This window comes from Polyergus mexicanus, unplaced genomic scaffold (genome assembly GCF_030449975.1).
Source record: "Polyergus mexicanus isolate NDT 795.1 unplaced genomic scaffold, iyPolMexi1.0 SCAF_1, whole genome shotgun sequence".
Lineage (NCBI taxonomy): Eukaryota > Metazoa > Arthropoda > Insecta > Hymenoptera > Formicidae > Polyergus > Polyergus mexicanus.
This window is the reverse complement of record NW_027223321.1, coordinates 11,473,400-11,492,585: the sequence shown is the minus strand read 5'-3', so window position 1 is coordinate 11,492,585 and position 19,186 is coordinate 11,473,400. Positions and strand designations below refer to the sequence as shown.

General features: G+C 31.2%; 3 protein-coding genes across 5 annotated transcripts; 2 read left to right on the top strand and 1 right to left on the bottom strand.

The window, feature by feature from the left end:
- The first annotated feature begins 76 nt into the window (after window positions 1-76).
- Window positions 77-4,739, top strand: LOC138935058 (2',5'-phosphodiesterase 12). 2 transcript variants are annotated; one of them, XM_070299375.1, is made up of 7 exons: window positions 77-530; window positions 1,184-1,734; window positions 1,913-2,046; window positions 2,156-2,442; window positions 2,521-2,676; window positions 2,840-2,960; window positions 3,075-4,739. In XM_070299375.1, the coding sequence occupies exons 1-7, from the start codon at window positions 240-242 to the stop codon at window positions 3,335-3,337; spliced, it is 1,803 nt and encodes a 600-aa protein (XP_070155476.1). In that variant the 5' UTR covers window positions 77-239; the 3' UTR covers window positions 3,338-4,739. The 2 variants fall into 2 exon arrangements, with proteins under 2 accessions (XP_070155476.1, XP_070155466.1); XM_070299365.1 differs by having other exon boundaries at window positions 78-530; window positions 1,907-2,046.
- Window positions 4,251-14,932, bottom strand: Caper (RNA-binding protein 39-like protein Caper). Of its 2 annotated transcripts, XM_070299437.1 has the most exons (9): window positions 14,602-14,692; window positions 14,145-14,218; window positions 11,175-11,239; window positions 9,190-9,522; window positions 8,362-8,566; window positions 7,935-8,201; window positions 7,602-7,777; window positions 7,283-7,453; window positions 4,251-6,946 (listed from the first exon to the last, which is right to left on the bottom strand). In XM_070299437.1, the coding sequence occupies exons 2-9, from the start codon at window positions 14,160-14,162 to the stop codon at window positions 6,649-6,651; spliced, it is 1,533 nt and encodes a 510-aa protein (XP_070155538.1). In that variant the 5' UTR covers window positions 14,163-14,218; window positions 14,602-14,692; the 3' UTR covers window positions 4,251-6,648. The 2 variants fall into 2 exon arrangements, with proteins under 2 accessions (XP_070155538.1, XP_070155530.1); XM_070299429.1 differs by lacking the exon at window positions 14,145-14,218 and having other exon boundaries at window positions 14,602-14,932.
- Window positions 14,933-15,583: 651 nt separating this feature from the next.
- On the top strand, window positions 15,584-17,838 carry LOC138938500 (uncharacterized protein C19orf47 homolog). Its single transcript, XM_070305529.1, has 3 exons — window positions 15,584-15,894; window positions 16,140-17,195; window positions 17,287-17,838. The coding sequence occupies exons 1-3, from the start codon at window positions 15,876-15,878 to the stop codon at window positions 17,418-17,420; spliced, it is 1,209 nt and encodes a 402-aa protein (XP_070161630.1). The 5' UTR covers window positions 15,584-15,875; the 3' UTR covers window positions 17,421-17,838.
- Window positions 17,839-19,186: the final 1,348 nt, after the last annotated feature.

Sequence of the window (19,186 nt, the reverse complement as noted above, 5' to 3'; positions counted from 1 at the left end):
CCATAGTTAACGCAGGTCTCTACATTGCCGAATAAGACAACTCTTGCATGTGCATAAAGAAAAAAACACCACAAAAGTATTTATAACCTCAAATTCATTTTCTTCTCAACGCTGAAACTCTCTTCTCCCCAACTTACATACGCTTAAATTATCGAATCTGATTTTTAATGTGTTAAATAGTTTTGATCGGAGCTCTGTACTGTGTATTTTGAGGTGAACGAAATGTGGATGTGATTATAATGCAAAGTGTGTTTGCGATTAAATTGTTCTCGTACAGAGCTTACCTAGTCTCGTCATCGATTTTCACGTCGTTTCGTAGCAAACACGTACAACCGAAACACATGTTGAAGATGAACGAGGCTTTCCTGCGCTACGAGAGAGGTAGCGAGATCTTTGACATCTCGTTCCGCTACGTAGACGAGACGATGAAGGTTGACCGTCAATTCAATTTCTCCAGGCAGATCGCCGAGAGCGTGAACAACTTCCTCAAGAGGATCGACACAAACGTTTGCAAGATCATAAACAAAAAGGTGAGAACGCTGACTGAAATAACATTTGTAAATTAAAACAGTTTAATGATATGTATAGAATATATGCAAAGTTATATATGTATTTGTAATGAATATTATTGATTCCATTCAATAGAGAAAATTGTTGAATTATTAGTCTACAGCATTCAAATCTGATGTGATGAATTTAAAACTTGGAGATAATCGCATGCCATTACTTATTTATAGATTACTCTTATTCCTGTAAAACATAGTAATTATAATTTCAAAGTATACTTGACATTTGATTGCTTGTACATAGATTTCTCAATGTGAGGCAATGAATTTATAAATGCTTTTCCTTCTGTAAAATAGTCAATATCAAAAGAAATTATATTTCATTAATAGAATGAATATTACTATAATTATGGCACTATATTTCACAATACAGGAGTCTTAAAAATTGTGCTATAATTGAAAAAAAAATTTCTTTTGAAAATAATTGTAAAAAGTAGAATAATATTTTTTATACATTAAATTTTGAAAAATTTCGGGAAAAGAAATTAATTGTCAAAGTTGTGAAGAATTATTATAATTTTTAAATATAGATTTTTATATAAAAATTTAAAAGAAAATATAGCATATAAAATATAAAATATCTAATCATGAAAAATAAAAAAGAATTTTATTTTTAGATAGAGAGGAAAAGAAAGAAAGATCACACTTTGGATACAAGTTCTCTGCCAAGTGACAACGTAGATACTGGGAAAATCGTGCTTCTTAAAGATGATATTAAAGTTGATGGCAATGTGTTGTGCGAGAGTCTTCTACAGGATAATGCAGAACTTAAGCTAGTTATTTTCGAGAAAACGTTTTTAGTGAAACAAAACGCACCTTATATCATCAATATTTCGTTACCATCAAGCATACTTGTGGGTTTCCCAACTTACCCATCTAAATTTGAATCATTGTACACTGACAAGAAACGATCGATATTTAACTGGTATAAAAACGATGCTATTAACAACAAGCCAAATTTATGGACACATATAGGGAATGGATATCTGTATGTACCAAATATATCTGACATTGGTTGCAACTTGAAGATCAACTGCGAACCGCGAAACGAGTCAGATTTCGGTTGTAACATGGAAGTACAGTCGAAAAACGTCGTGGAGGCTGGCCCTGGACCATGCCCATTTGACATTCGACACCAATTTACAAAACATAAATTATTGGACAGAAGGTATACGTGCATATATACATAACATACGCGCGCGGTATGTGTATATTATGATATTCATAAAATGTGATAAATACAAAGTGAAAAAATCTATTTACGATATAACGAAATAAAAATTATATGGAGCACATATTTTACTTGTATATAATATATGAAAGAAAACAAATTTTTTTAGTTTTAGAATAATGTCCTACAATATACTAGCAGATACGTATGCTGATTCTGATTTTTCCAAGGATGTATTGTATCCATATTGTCCACAGTATGCATTAGATATGGACTATAGAAAGCAATTAATACTTAAGGAAATAATAGGTATGCGCCAAGCATATAATTCTTAAACTATTCATATTGTTTTATCAAATGTTCTAAAAAATGTTTTAAGTCTGAAAATTATGATTAATAAATATTATTTTTATTATAGGTTTTAACAGTGACATAATTTGTCTGCAAGAAGTAGACAGGAAAATATATGAATATGACTTGTTGCCATCTCTGTACATGCTGAATTACGATGGCGTATTTGTTACAAAGAATGAAATTAATGAAGGACTCGCCACGTTTTTTAATCAAGAAAGATTCGAGAAATTAGGATTTGAATATAGTGTAATGGCTCAAAATACCGATTTTCCAAGGTTCGCCGCTATTTGGTCCAAAATCGACAATGAAAGGACGAAGAAGAGATTTTTGGGGAGAAATACAACTATTCAGGTAATGAGAGAATGATTATTATCGATATTACTATAATATTAGTATCAATCAAGAAGATTGAATGTAATTATAATTTAGGTAACGATATTGCGATCTAAAGAGAACCGATCTGAAATCTTGGTCATCGGTAATACGCATTTATACTTTAAACCCGATGCGGATCACATACGTTTGCTGCAAGGATATTACGCGATTATATATATACATGAAGTGGCGAAAAAAATACGGGAAGAGGTAGGTATTTTTTCCGATAAAAATTATTTATACTTATATGTTCAGAGAAAATATAATTTGGAAATATTCTAACATTCATATAAATTATTCAAGTCTTAGACGCATTTTTAAATTTATATTATATAATTTTGCAATCGCGATTACACCATGCATATGTTGACAGAATCCCGAGTATAATACAAGCGTAATACTTTGCGGAGATTTTAACAGCGTGCCGGAATGCGGCATTTATCAGCTAATGACTGAAAGTTTCATTCCGGAGACCTGTGTAGACTGGAGAAGTAGTGAGTGATTTTTCATATCAATTTACGAAAGCTCTTTTTAATTTCGTTGTTTGTTAATTTAAATATGATATGTACGCGATCAAAGCAATTGTATAAAATTATCTTTCTTTTCAGATGCTGAAGAAGCTATAGAAAATGTATCCCTAATGCAGGATCTTTGTATGTCCAGCGCCTGCGGCACACCAGAGTATACGAACTACACACCAGAGTTCTCTGGTTGCCTAGATTACATATTCTACGAGAGAGATAAATTCGAAGTGGAGCAGATAATTCCGATGCCTAGTAAGGAGGAACTTACTCTTCATACAGGTTTACCATCTGTTGTATTTCCCAGTGATCATATATCCTTGTGCGCAGATTTAAAATTAAAAGAATAATAAATATACTAAATATTGAATATATAATAAATATTGAAATTATTTAAAACATATGATGTTGCTTAGAATTAACTTATATTAAATATATGGTGATTAAATCAAATCACAGTCACACATGGAATGTAATATAAAACAGTTATCAAACGTTCATGTAAAACCTCTGATGCGCTATCATTGAAACTTATATTTATGATCATTACTTTGAGATTTTGATATATAATTCTGAATTATTTATTCGCCCTCCTTTATTTTCGCTCATATTTGAAAATTAATATATTTTTTGTATTGTTGAAAATTAACTTATTGACAGATCAAGCTTACCTGAGATTTTCTAGAAATCAAGTTTATCTCAAAATGTTTAACATTTAAATTACCTTTTTTTAGTAATGTCGAAGCTTCAGTTTTTCTTCATTGCATATTGAAATAGGATGTGATAGAAGCAAGATTCTTTTTTCAGTTTGTAGATTAATTAATAGCTGTGAATTTCTTGATCAATTGGCACAAGGTCTGTTGGGACAATATATAACTTTGTGTAGAAATAATAGGTTCGTAATTGGCAAATTCAAATTTTCACCCCACATATTTTTTAAAAAGATTGATGCCTTTTTTGATAAAAATAAATATAAATGAATAAAATAAGAATACGAAAAAATTAGTGCTGGATAGCTAACAAATTAAAGGCTATTATACTGGCTAAATTCTTTTTTTGAAAAATAAATAAAATGCTTCAAAATCCACTTAATAAAATTTAACCAATATGTAACTTGTATTTCATTGAATGGATCCCAAACATTTTATTTTATTTTATATATGTATGTATGTGTTAGGAATGTAATAAAGCGCAAAATTTCGTTTATAATCATCAAAGTATACATTTATATTTCGTTAATACGAAGATACAGTAAAATAACATTACTTATGTGTTTACAGCACTACTTAGAATTATAATTTACAAAAACTTATATACAAATTAATTGTTTCTTTCTAGATCATAGAGATCTACAGGTAAGAATCTTGAACTTTGTTAAACTACAAACTTCTTACATCAATACACAAAATATTTTCAGTGAATCTTTTATTCTATAAGAGCAAAAAATTGAATTTTTTTGTATTTCGCAATCAAAACGGAAACGACGACATGGAAAGTCTATATGTAACGATTAGAAATTTTCCATAATTTATAACTATCTGAATCCGAAACTACTTATAGAATGTTTGACGTATAAATAGATTCCTTTCTGAGATATATTTTAGAAAAGAATGGAAACAATTTTGGTGCTTTTTCATGAATACTATATGATTGAATTATATTATATTCCACAAACTGCGAGATTTTGAGATCTAAGAGAATCTTCTCTTATTATTTAATCAAAAAAACAAAAATTAAAAAAAAATAAATTATTTTAACCAGAAAAAGAATTTCTAGTTCTAGTTTCCGATTTAATGCAATTGTTTATGCGAAATCTTGCAGCATGTACAAATATACGAATACAAACAAGGATGTTTTATGTAAAATAATCTTTACAAATCCTTACAATTTATTTCGTTCTTTAACCAATTATTTCGAGTCTACCATACACACAATAATTTTAACTTTAATTCTTTTTTAATATAAGAATATTTCAGCAATAAGAAAATTTATTTGCGACTCCAAAAACGAGATTACTCCATTTGGGATTATTTTTGCTATAACTGTGTACACAAATGTCTCTACATATAACTAAAAATTCTATAATTGCATTTTACTGCTCGTAGAAAGATTTTATATGGTATATATTACATATTTTATTTCTGATCACAATAGCTTTTTATTAAAATTGTAATTTATTGCAAAATCGCATAAATTACGCTAATGAAAGTAAAGAAAATCTTATCGTGAATCAGTGTAATTAGCCGAGTGAAAGATTTCTAATATGTGTAAACTTTTCATCACCATACATCTTTGTTCTTGAATTTTCATATAGATATAACAAAAACGTGTACTTAACATAATTCTCATTAATATAAATCATTTTGTTAATAACCATTATAAACATACCTTAATCCTTTCATTCCCAATATAAATATATATGACAATAATTTCTATATACTAATAAATTTTATTTTAATTTTAAAGTTGAAGATAAAATAAATCTAATTAAATGAGTTTTTTTTACTTAAATTGCAGTCACAGTAATCTAGAGAGGATATAAACTAAAAAGCAAGGAATTGAAATTAATTAGGCAATGCAACTGACATGTTCTTTTATTATTTTAATATTTAGAGTGTTTCATTCTTTAGATACAAATTTAGTATTAGAAATAAATTAGGAATGAGAGGATTAAGTTTTTCTCATCCAATATGATCATTATAAATGATCGATTAAATATTGATACGAAAACGAATTCAAAAATATGTTATGCTACATTGAACGCAGAACATAATATGTCAATGTGTAGAACAAAGCCTTGCGTCATGTCAATAAATATTTATTTTGTAATTTTAAGAGAAACAAATTGTTGACTATCTTCGTGCAAAAACAAAACTACATAGATTTTATTGTAACTGTTAACATTTTGAATCTGCCATAAATTTTTTTTATGCCTTCATTTTTTAAACATTATTTTATGAGTGCATTTTTATATGAGGTAGAAGAACTATTTTAGAAATTGTATATATGTGTGTGTGTGTGTGTGTGTGTATGCACCCCCTTCCAATAATATGAATTCTTTTTATAATCTTGATATAAGTATATAACTAAAAATATTTCATATTGCAATATATAATTTATTATATCGCCAAAAAAATTCAAGATACTTAATATCTGCTTCACATTATGTTATGGAACAGAAAAAAATTATAATCATACATATATGACAAAAATTATTTATTTTGTAGTTCATCCCCTCTTCTTCCAAATTGATGTATAAATATACATCAATTTCAAATGAAATAGCCAGATTCAAAATGTTAAACAAAAAACCTCGTATATTTTTCCAACTATCACAAATTTTGATTAAATTTCGATTAAAAACTCATGCAAACGATGCATAATACTATGAAATGGGACAATTCGAATTTATTGCGTTTACGATATGCTGTGAATTTATGCTATCGTGACAACTATTCTGCATCATGGAAATATTGACTCTGTACTTCTCGTGGAAATTTAGATTGGTACTTCCTTTTTCCACTTTGTTAATAAAAAAAATGTGTTCTTATGCAAGATGATAGTGAGTGTATGTGTATGTGATAGGAAATAGAACGCAATACTACGCAAAGTGTAACATCAGTGGACGACGATTGTTGCTCGCTTGTTCGTTTTAAGATTATCACATTCCTCTTCGTGGCGCGCTTGGTACCAATAGTTGCAACGCGGTCATCGCATCCGGGAACAGAGAGTGATAATTCACTACCGGTACGTAGGCGGCGGTTATGACACGACCGGCAAACCATCGACCATGTAGCGAATTTACCGCTGCCACAGCGGTTGCAATCGATGGGCACTTCACATAAACATTGCCCTGTGGTGATGCTTGGTCCACGTATACGTGCAGCACGCCGCCATGCTTGTTACATTCCTCGATTACATCGTCGCGGATTTCCTTTGCCCAATTAGGATTTGTTTCACTGAAATCAATAACGATATAAAAGTTATAAATTTGAATTTTGCAGAAAAATAGCTTTATGATTAGAAATATGTACGAATTTACATTTAATATTTAATAAAATTAATATTAATAGATTAATAATAATTATTCAAAAAATATTTCTATAACAAGTTTGTCATATTATCATTATTTTGCATTTGTTTACAGATGCTTAAGAGTATGATAATATTTTTATTTAGCATATATATTCCCCCTAGTGAAAGTACGACATACATGACACCAGGTCTACAAATATGCAATTTATAATGTATATTCGTAAATACTGCTTTGATATGAGGAAATCTAGGCGACTTACTTTTGTGGATCGAACATGTTCGATAACATAAAACACTGTGTTGCGATTGGAGGCGCTGCTTGAGGTGGCGGCTGTGGCTGTGTCATGACTGGAGCCATATTTAAAGCGTTTGCTGCAGCAGGAGGAATTTCCAGGCCGGTACCTTCCGCCAACTTGAACATCAGCTGTAATCTATAAGAATTATATTGTGTAAATATTTTAAAATATAACAAATATTTTAAAATATTATACTGCTATATTTTTATATGTATATATTTATATATATTTTTTTTTTCATATGTATATGGGTGTCTTTTCTCTTTTATCATACTTTATGTACCTTCCAGTTGCACCGAGATCAATACCACTACGATCTAACTCATCTGTATCGAGAAGAGAAGGTCCCTGAATCAGATCAGTTCGTTCTGTTACATTGCCAACTTTCATAGGTCTACCAGCAAGCTCGAATCCATTCAGTTGTTCTAAAGCTTTTTTCGCATCATCTGCATTTCTGAACTGAAAATGTAATAAAAATTTTGAATTTTACACAGATATAACATGATTTATATAAATTAAAAGATATCGATTCAATTAGTTTATAAAGAAATAATAACTTCGCGTATATTTAAAAAGAAGACACATTTGCATACTAGATAAGACTAAAAAAACTTACTGTGAGAAAACCATAACCTTTGCTGCGTCCAGTTTCAGGATCCATAATTAACTGTATGTTATCAATTTTTCCGAATGGCTCGAAAATTCCGCGAAGCATATCTTCTGTGATATTAAAGTGCAAAGATCCTACATACAATCGCATAGGTCCTGTTTGTCCTTTAGGCATTAGATTTGGCATCGAGTTGCCCATACGATTCTTCTCAGCTTGTGTATGCTGTACTACAATAGGTACTCCTAGGAGCTTCTGACCTGATAGACCAAGAGCCTACAAAGCAATATAAAGGTAAAGAACATATTTTCTCAATTATTTGTTTAATTCTTTAAGAAAATTTTGTTTAGAATGCTTAGGAAATATTATTATTTCAAAAAATACTATTTGATCAGTTACTTTCAATTGCATAATAATGTAATGCAAATATACTCACGAGTGTCACACTTTCTGGATCTTTGAATTCGACATAAGCAATGCCCTTAAATCTTCGAGTTTTATTGCATGTAATTAATCTAACATCTTGCACTTTTCCAACACTCGAGAAGAATTCTTCCAAATCACGTGCACGGATTCGCTGACTTAGTTGCATACAAAAAACAGTTCGCGCATCTCGCTCCTCTGGCGTCAATTCATCATTTCTAGGAGAAAAAAGAAAAAAAAGAAAAGAGAAACAATAACAAATTATTATTGTCAGTAAATATAAAAAAGAAGACATAATATTGAAAAATTCTGTTTTATAAGTTTGATATTGTTGAATATTAATTTCTGTTACTATAATATATGTACAACAGTAATAAAATAAATGAAATCTCATATCCAAATTAATTTAGCATAAATACATCCCCCAAAATCATAGATTGCAAACTTTATGATTGGGTCTAGTCAATTATGCATTTTGAAACATACAATCTCTCGGTTATAAAATCTACTTGGAATCGCCCATATAGCCATTGAGAAACAAAAATAAATATCTCGTCATACAACAGTATCATGTTTCAATTGATTCCATCATTACGAGAGAGAGAAAAGATTATTTAAAACTTTTAATAAGTTAATTATATTTTATCATAAATTAAATACAATCTGACTTGTTTAAAAAAAAAATTGAATAGTATAGAATAGACAGATCAAATAAGAGACGGTAAACGAAAATGATCTACTATTTACGATATGTGCTGTAAATAACGGAACATTTCTTTATTCAAATATGATATTCTTTAATCAAAATACAAATGTCTCAACATGTATAAGATGTACTTACATTCCAAGAGGACTATGACCTTTGCCGAACGGCGGTCGGGCTCTGGGAAGGGTGAGCGGAGTTAGTGATCTCTTTCTTCTTCTATCCCTATCCCTATCCCTGTCTCTGTCTCTGTCTCGCCTGTCCCTGTCCCTATCGTTGTCACGATCCCTATCGCGGTCCCGCCTGTCTCGTGATCGCGATCTGCGTCGACGGTCACGATCGCGATCACGATCTCTGTCCCGATCGCGATCTCGGTCCCTGTCTCTGTCACGATCCCGCCGGTCTTTGTCCTTTTCCCGACGATCGCGATCTCGAGATCGTGAACGAGAACGCGAACGATGTTTGCTTTTCCTATAAAAAGAAAAGTAATTCAATTAAAAAGATTCGCTTAAAATGAAGGGGATCGAATAATGTTCAATTCAATAAACCTTTAAGTATATCAAAGTGGAGACACAAGGTATCCATGTGTAATCGTTATTGCAGATGTATGTCATAGGATATATCAGACATATTAGCTTATGTTAGACACCAAACTAAAAAGAATGTCAAAGTCAAGATTTCAAGATATTTGAGTCATAAACGATTAAATATTGAAAAGATGATAAATAAATGATAAAATTGATTAGAGATCTCTAAAAGAATATTGAAGATATGAAGTCTGAAACATCTTGCAAAATAATTCCCAAAATTTGTAGAATAATATATATACATAGTTAGGAATAAAAAAGATCTCAACATCTCTTCATCGATATTTATAATAATTACAAAATTTTGTTATTGCAGAGTATATATCACTAGTGTACTTGAATTGAATTTTACATAGTATTATATCATTTTTCTTTTATAAAAAATAATTTAAATAGATGTGTAGTACATATAAAATGGAGCGCCCGAAAATGCGCGTTTTTAATTCTATAGCAATACCTAATTCAGCCACAGAAAACAAAGTTGCGTTTTCAAACTTTCGTATTTAAATTATCCAGTTTCCCAAGACTCGGTTCGTGTTAAGATAACGCAAGAACACGCGTTCTCGTGATTCTATATAATTTTGTCTTTATTAAGAATTATTAAGGAAAATATGCATCTCGAGTTTGCGAGAGGAGTCTGAAAATACAGATATTCTTCCTATATATACTTACCATCGTCTGGTTTAACCTTTGGAATTATCAAATTAACCAGCATTTACACTAATTGTATGGGGTCTATAACAAAGAGAATAAAACTTCAGATGGGTCTGTTAAGGCGAGTGACTAACGCTGCTTCAATTATGGCGCAAAGAGACATGGTTATGCGAAATCACAGCAGTGACGCAAGGAATAACACTTTAGTAAAGACTTTCCTCTTTAGTATAACTCGAATTGGCAATATAAATTTACAGTGCATCAGAATTATAGCATGCTAATACAATATTCGAATTATAGTTTTGTTCAAACTTTAACAATTTTGGCAACTTATACAATTTTATAAGTGTATAATTTCGGCTTAAAAGGATATCCTAACAAAGATTTGATACAAAAGGATTTTGATGCAAGAAGAAGATTGGATGAAAATGGATCTTTTATAGTTTCCAAATTTTATCGCAATCTTTTCTTGCGATTAAAGTCCATCGAAATTAAATTGGAAAATCTAATTTTGGAAGTATCTAATTTTTAATTACTGTACGAAACACGTTTAAACTTTATCATATTATCAATCACCCCTTTATTACTAATGCATTGTTCAATGCCATAATTCATTTCAAAAGCAACCCAAATAAAAATTTCAAAATGTGACAAATAAAAGCGAAACAATATCACTTAGATCGATAATTATGTCTTAGTAAAAAAGACACTCCTTAGATACTGACAGGTTTTAACACGTGATAGGGTCACCTATAATCTTGCTTAGTTCCAAAGTTAAATACAAGGGTCGTGCAATTAAGAGTTTCATAACTCTTCATTTACATTCTCCACTTAATTAACTTTTAATATAACTAAATAATTCATAAAAGATGTTCTACTCACCCTGATGATTTGCGACTAGACCCATTCTCCTTGGAGGACTTGTCTTTGGAGGAGGAGTCCTGCTCCTACGAACAGCAAACAGTTGAATGCCATGCCAGCCAGTCGATGTGGCAGGGACGCGCGAACAAGGGGACAAAAAGCAAATCGTAGAACGTTAGTAAATTTCGTAACAACAGTGTTTTTTTAGCTATATGAAATTATATACAAATATAACAATAACGTTATTATATCTCTTTTCTGGGTTCTCTACAAATACAAATTCGACAAGAATTGGGAACGAGAGAATCTCTTTTCTATTTCTTATCCTGTCGATATTACTACGGTAGCAACCTTTCTCCTTGCTGCAGAAGAGCAATGCTATTTTTTTTATGTTGGATGACAGAGACAGACATCGGCGTCAATTCTCGTGCTCTTTCTCATCTTTTTTTCTGTTCGTTTTATTTTTCCAGGACTCTATATAGGTGTCCGAGAGCGCTGAGGAAGGGGAAGGTATAAGAAAAGAAGAGAGCGAGGGTGAGAGAGAGCATGTGTGATAGACAAAGAGAGAAAGAAAGAGAGAGAGAGAGACAGACGGGGCGAGCATAGCGATGCGACGCGGTCGCATGCACCTGGCTCAAACTTACCAATCGCTTTATCGGGTTTTAGGAAAGCATTGCAATCTTGGGTTGAGCATGCCTTGGTCTTTAAACTACCAATGGCCAACCACACATCCTTTTTCTTCTGCAAAAGAGAGCCCTCATCAAAGACAGCACGATTTCAAAGCGAGAGACGCGAATGAGCAACCCTAATCGCTACAATTGCCTACGATTGCCCGCGCGCATTTATCGATTATAGGGAATGTGTCTCTCATTAATTGGGGATCATTTTATCAAATCAACCTCTTATCCTCCCAGTACACAGAGAAGAAATCAACCGGGACAAGCACGTGCAATTCGCGCAGATCTGCGATCTGACCGAGTCCAGAGAAAATGTTTCTTTTATTCTTGCTATAACGCAAATACTAACGTATTTATAAGTAATGAATAATGGAACATGAAAATGAATTTTGTTATTCTTTCAATTGACATTGAATTTGATTAAGATAAACGAATTATTCTTACGAAAAACACAAAAGCAACATTTTCTTTAATAAATGTCATTGTAATTTTCTTTTCCACACAATTTGCTGACCAGTTTACTGTCCTGTACTTTTACGTTGCTGTTCATCAACACGAAATGTAATACAAGATGCTTATAAAATACCTATCCAGTTTTTTGAAGAAGCAGCATATTGTTTTACATGTTTACACATGTATATAATATAATACTATGTATTATAACAATACATTTACATAAAAAATGACATATTATCGAAAAAAAAAAAAACTTATTGCGCATACAATTTCAATACTTATTGTTTTGCTTTCAATTTCAAATTTTTTTCAACATTGGAGCTATATGCACATACATGCATATGGTGTCTAAAATGATGGATCAATAAGATGGATAGGCATTTTGTAAACAACTCAGGAATACCGATTTTTACAAAATATACAATAAGCATTGCTGAAAGCAATGTAAGAATTTTGGAAGCCTGATGTGTCTTCTGTCGCACCGCAAATAAGTGTTGTGATACCTGATCGATGGCATTACCTAGAAGGCAAATTGCTATCATTACAAATTGTACAAAAAAACAATGGGCGAGGTATTTAAGTATTTTGTAAAATAAGCTCGCTCACGCGAGAACCATTATATGAGTAAAATTTGACATTTTGAGGTTCCATAGAAGCACACTAGAGAAATTTAGCATTTTGACGATTGGATATTTGATAGAATATTTTATAAATAAATTTTATAGCTTCGCTATAATAAAAACAAAAAATTGTTTCATGTAAAAATTGAGAAAAGTATACAAACATAATATAAGGATAAAATAGATAACACAGATTACATATAAACATAAAAAAGAATAATATTGCAAATATCTTATAAATCATGACAGGATATTTAAAAAGCGGCAAACTCCGTATATTATTACATTATATAATAATTATACAAAAATAAGATAAGTGATTTAAAAAATTCACCAAACAAAACATGGTTAAAAAAAAATATATATATATTTCTTTTAACCATATATATATATATATATATATTCGATTACTGTTTGAGAGAGAAATAAAGTTATTAATAAGTATATAACTAAAACTTATCACACAAATCTCTTATGAATATTATTTTCCTCAGATTTATCCTTGAAGAGAGAGAAAGAGAAGAAGGATACAAATACAGTATTATCAGAATGTTATATTACATATATAGACTATTTTCTTTATACTTTATGGATAAAATAATGCCTTTTTATCTAGGCAGAATAATTTTATGTTAAGAGAAGTAATATTGCATTCAGAGAAGTATTGTTTTATACCATTAAGTGCAATGCAACAACATTTGATTTATCCAATATATATAAAAACTGTGTATATTGATTTTTGTATATGTATAATCACTTAACTTTGAATCAATATGGAAATCCTTCAAACCATAAATTTATGAACGTCTAAATAATACTTGGGTCTGCCTATCTTTAAAGTCGTAAATGCCAAAATTCAAAGATCCTAGGATCCTTCAATATGCAATGTGTTAAATTCTCAATTAGACATTCTTAAATGCAGACATATATTCACACATTCATTCAGTTTTCGTTCAAATAAGCAAAGAACCTCTGTGATTCCTGTCTAAGGGTACCAATGTCATCACATGTACAAACAGCACAAAACTTTCCGTCACAAATTATCATTGTTGAGAACTGCCTCCAACGTGCAACGCCATTCTAATGTTACTATGTGTTTGTAAGACAATAAAATAAAAAAAAAGATATATATATATATATATAGAGAAAAAAGAAACGGAGACTAGAGACAGAAGACAGAAAAAAAAAAAAAAGAATTAAATAGAGAATGATGTTAGATGATTGCTATATCTTAATACCTCGTCTTTCAAGTGCATTCTAGGAACTCGCTGGCGAACATCCTACGAGCGCGAGGGTACATGTTACGTACCATCTATAAGTACAGAAAACGGAGGTGTTGATCAATAGTTGGTACATCAGAGACAAGGGCGTACTTTGTTCTACACACACATATATATATATATATATATACATATATATATATAAACTATCCATATATCACAAAAAGAGAAAGGGTAAAAAATAGAATGAGCGAAAGTGAAATAGAGGGATAAAAGGGAACGGTGGTTTCTCTTTCTCTCCTACACTGCATTAAAAAAAAAAAAAGAAAAGAAAAAGAAAAAAAGCACGTCCCGTGCATCCAGATAATGCAATCCACATACGTGAGCGAGTCAAAAATGAGAGAGAATAGAGAAAGAGAAAATAACAGAACGAAATAAGAGATAGAAATGAAATTGTTGAAAAAGTAAAGCTTACCCCCTTCTTATATGGTGCCTCCAGCATCGCTTCGACATCCAAATCCTCCGCCATTGCGCGAGTCGGAGAGCTCTCTGAAACGCCACGCATTAGCAGATCAGACTTTTCACGCTGTTCGACGAGAAGAGAGATAGATATGTACGGGAGGTGCTTGAGACTGAGCTATTTATCATAAGCTATAACGTATAGATGACGAGCGCTCTAAATAGAACGACTCGAGCACTGATCGAGAAATTAAAACGCGAACGCTATCGTTACGCGACGACGACGTTGACGACAAGCTTAAGCAAAATGGCCAACAACGAAAATTTGGCCAGTAACCAATAACTCTCCACCCTTCCGGAAGTGACGCCCGTCAATACGCGAATCGTTTGGCAACTGTAGATTTCTTTATTACGGAAATACGCTCCGTTTGACGCAGGAATTTCGAAACGTTCCATTAACCAATCAGAGCGAGAGAATCTTTGCCTCTTTCATCCTGATTGGTCATGCTCGAAGATGGCTACTTTTAGCTCGAAGCATCGCGTCTAGATATTTATACGTCATGACTGTCGCTCGAAAAGGAAACGGTAGATTTTTATCGATCGACTGAATATTACAAGAATTGTTGTTAATTTTTTTATTTTATATTAATCTCTTTCACATAATTTCAATGCTTATAGAAGAGTAATGCCCCAAATTGTTGGATAATTTGAGCCATAATATAAGAAAATCTAGATAGACACGTTCGACTTAACCAATCAGCCTCACGTTTCAATAGAAATGAAACGTAGCGGGAAATGATTGGTTAAAGGTAACGGGAGATGATTGGCTACCCGTCATTCTCGCGTTCTGTTTGCGAGAATCTCGACATTCTCGTTTACATATGTGCCATTATATGCTTCGTTCAGTGGCTTATGAACTTGTGCAAAATTGCGTTTATATACATATGTATATATCTTATTATATATATGATGCATGATATATAGGTATAATGAAACTTCAGAAATGGTATCTTCGTGTTTATTAATAATTTCCCTCGACGTTCTATGAAATACGAATCCAGAAACGATTCACGATTAGCCGGTACAATTAGGAACTATTAACGAGCTTTCTGTAAATTTGTTTCCGATCCGAGACGATAGACTTTTCTATGGTTTAACTTTGAAAATTAATAAGAGCGACTTTTCGGAAGATGTATAAGAAACGAGAACAGATATACTTTTGAAGTTTCTCAATTAATTGTTCGCGAGAAAACACAAGATAAAAATTATCGTACACTTAAAGTTGCTAAAATGGCTGCATCCTTGTCAGGTGAGAATTGCAAGCATGTTTTATAACAACTTTTCAAATTTAGTATCAAAATTATTCATTTACACACTGTTTTAAGAGATAAATAAATATTATAAATAACTCAATGTTTTATACTATTTATTTTAAATGATGTAACGGATTATAAAAATGTTTTCTAATTTATGTATCTCATCATTTGTCATAATTTTGTTTGTATATAAGTGTATTTTATAGCCCTATATATTATAATTCTTGTTTTGTTATAGCTTATTGGGTGAAGTTTTTCAAAGGGGCTGGATTTCCGCAAGACGTGGCCACTAAACATGCAGTTGTATTCTCCAACAATCGTATTAAACCAGATATGTTACCAGATTTAGATAAACCTAGTCTAAAAGAGATGGGTATTACATTAATGGGTGATATGATTGCTATTTTGAGATATGCCAAGAAAGTTGTGGAAGAAACAACGTGCGAGAGATTTTTAGTTGACACGGAAGATGTAGCTTCGGCTCCAAAAGTTAATCCAAAACCTGTTGCAAAGAAAGTAGTTAAAGAAATTGGAAATAAGACAATGGTTGCATTAGCTTCAAAAACAGATTCTACAAAGAAGATAGTTAAACCTTTGCCTACAACAGCAAAAAAGATTATGACCATAAAGAAACCAATATCTGCACCAAATACTAACAATGCTACTAATCAAAAGCAAACCTCTATGAAAAGAAAATTAGTGTCAGAAGAAGTATATGAAGACGACGATGATAACTGGAATATCGTAAAAAAGAAGGTGAAAGCGACAAACGGCAAGGACAACACTATCGAATATACCGTCACTGTTCCAAAATCATCAAGCATAAGAACTCAAGTTCTTAAAAAGCCTGTTGAACAAAAGCGAACAGTATTTGATAGACTAGGTGACAGTTCTGTTACGAGCACCACCAATTTAGCTGATACAACACCTACCTTCAACGTTACTGGTGTCAGCAAAGATGTATTCAAAAGATCGAATAGTGTATTCAAGCGTCTTGGTGACATAGATGATAAGAGGGATCATGTAATTACTGCAGGAATACTTAAGAATGGGTCAGGAATCACTAGTTCATCGGGTATATTGAAGAATCCAATATCACCTAGTATACGTACGTCGATTGTAACAACGAAAAGAGTTATACCTAAAACTACTGGTACTATGCACGCTGATCACGAAATCAACAAGAAGATTGTTTTGAACAACACAAGCCGTATACTTAAAGTGAAAAAAGAATCTGATGTCAGACCAAGCAGTGAAAGAATCATCAAACCTGCAGTTACATCTGGCAAATTAGGTGTGTGTATATATGTTATGAAAATGTAATTATAATGATAAAAAGCATATAAACATGAAAGCTATTTTTATCGATAATTTTATTGTTACAGCTTCGGAACGACTTATCTCTATACCAGCTAAGGCACGCCTTGGCACAACCACTGCCAAACAAGTGACCTTTAGTAAAGTGGCAACAGTGACGCATGTCAAGAGAGCGGATGTTTTCAGTCGCTTAGGGCTTTAAGCTGGGTATCTTCTCTCCATTATTAATCGCGAGTGAATAGCGATTTGCGATCGAACCATTGTTTGTATAAAATAATTCCCCCAGCTGCCAGCTGCATCGACATTGGTTAGTGTTAACCAAATGATTAATTTCATTTCATTTTTGTTATGACATGATATGATAAGACATATCGCTAATCAGAGTCGCTTGCAAGGCTACAGCGAGAGTGTTGTTGCAAATAACGCGTATGGTGTAAATATAATAAAAGAGACATTGACGTTTTATATTTACAACTTACAATTAGCGATGTCCATGAATTGCTCGGACATAATGACGTTAGTCTAGAGTGTGATATATATCATTTTTCAATAAAAATAATGCAATTTCTTTTTATTATCTTTAAAAGTTTTTAAAGGATTATTTAATTTTGCATAAAAATTGAGAAAATGTAATTGTGTTATACAAGATACAACACAATTGTATCTTATGAAATTGTGTATATTAGCTTTTTCGATTTTACGAAACAGCAATTTTTCATGGAAAACTGTCTTTTTATACTTCTTTACGAAATAATTACATGATACGAATGTATGAACGAGCAATTATAGAGTTTATGTATTTAGATATTATATCTGTTCTCTTATCTGTATTTCCCATACTCTCTTCAATGTCTTTTTTCCTTTTTTCCCTCTATCATAAATATTTATTTGCTTCATAATACATAAGAGTAGAGATATTGTAACAGAGTATAACAGAATCAACTGTATACTCTATTTTCGACATTTGTTGATATATTAAATCATTGAAAAATATTATTTACGATTGAATTGCAACAAATTGATAATTTTATATATTTTGTATAATTGGCAATTAATATTACATATACCATATCAATTTGTTGCTATTCTATGATGCGACTTTTAATAAATAAGATACAAATGTATCTCTCATTAATTTAATATAGATCATCGCTACGTGGTCTATCGAATCGTTGATTGCTTAAAAGAAAAAAGAAATGTTCATCTTGAATATTCCAATAATTATTCTTGCCTAATTAATTTCTACAAGATTTGCGTTTCTGTATAAGCAGCTTACATCTTGAAAACGAATGGAAAAGAAATTAAAAAAAAAAAATTTTTTTAAGTGTTTTGACTGTGTAATAATAGCAAAAGACTCAAAATTTAAAAAAAAGAACATATTTCTTACGTTTATACTGTTTAAAAAATCAAATAAATTCGGATTATAGAAAGAATTAAAGTATCACACAAAATAATATGGTTTTTAACGTTTTCGTAAAAGAAAATAGTTGGAATTAACTTTTTTCCTAATTTTTTCGACAAAACTTTTAATCGTAAATACCCCTGAAATCAACTGCAGGAAAACAAAAAAAAACCGATCAATTTGCATAAAGAAAGAAAGAGAGAGAGATAATATTTATAAATATTTATTAGAGTTTTCTTAATATATGTGAAAATTTTTATTTTGTTGGCAATAATGTTTTTTCCTTGTCAAATTTATCAATAGGTGCTACAATACGCGATTTTCCATAAGAATAATCAATATTAACTTTAAACTTAAATAAAATAAAATAAATAAATTAAAGAAAATAGTTGGAATTAACTTTTTTCCTAATTTTTTCGACAAAACTTTTAATCGTAAATACCCCTGAAATCAACTGCAGGAAAACAAAAAAAAAACCGATCAATTTGCATAAAGAAAGAAAGAGAGAGAGATAATATTTATAAATATTTATTAGAGTTTTCTTAATATATGTGAAAATTTTTATT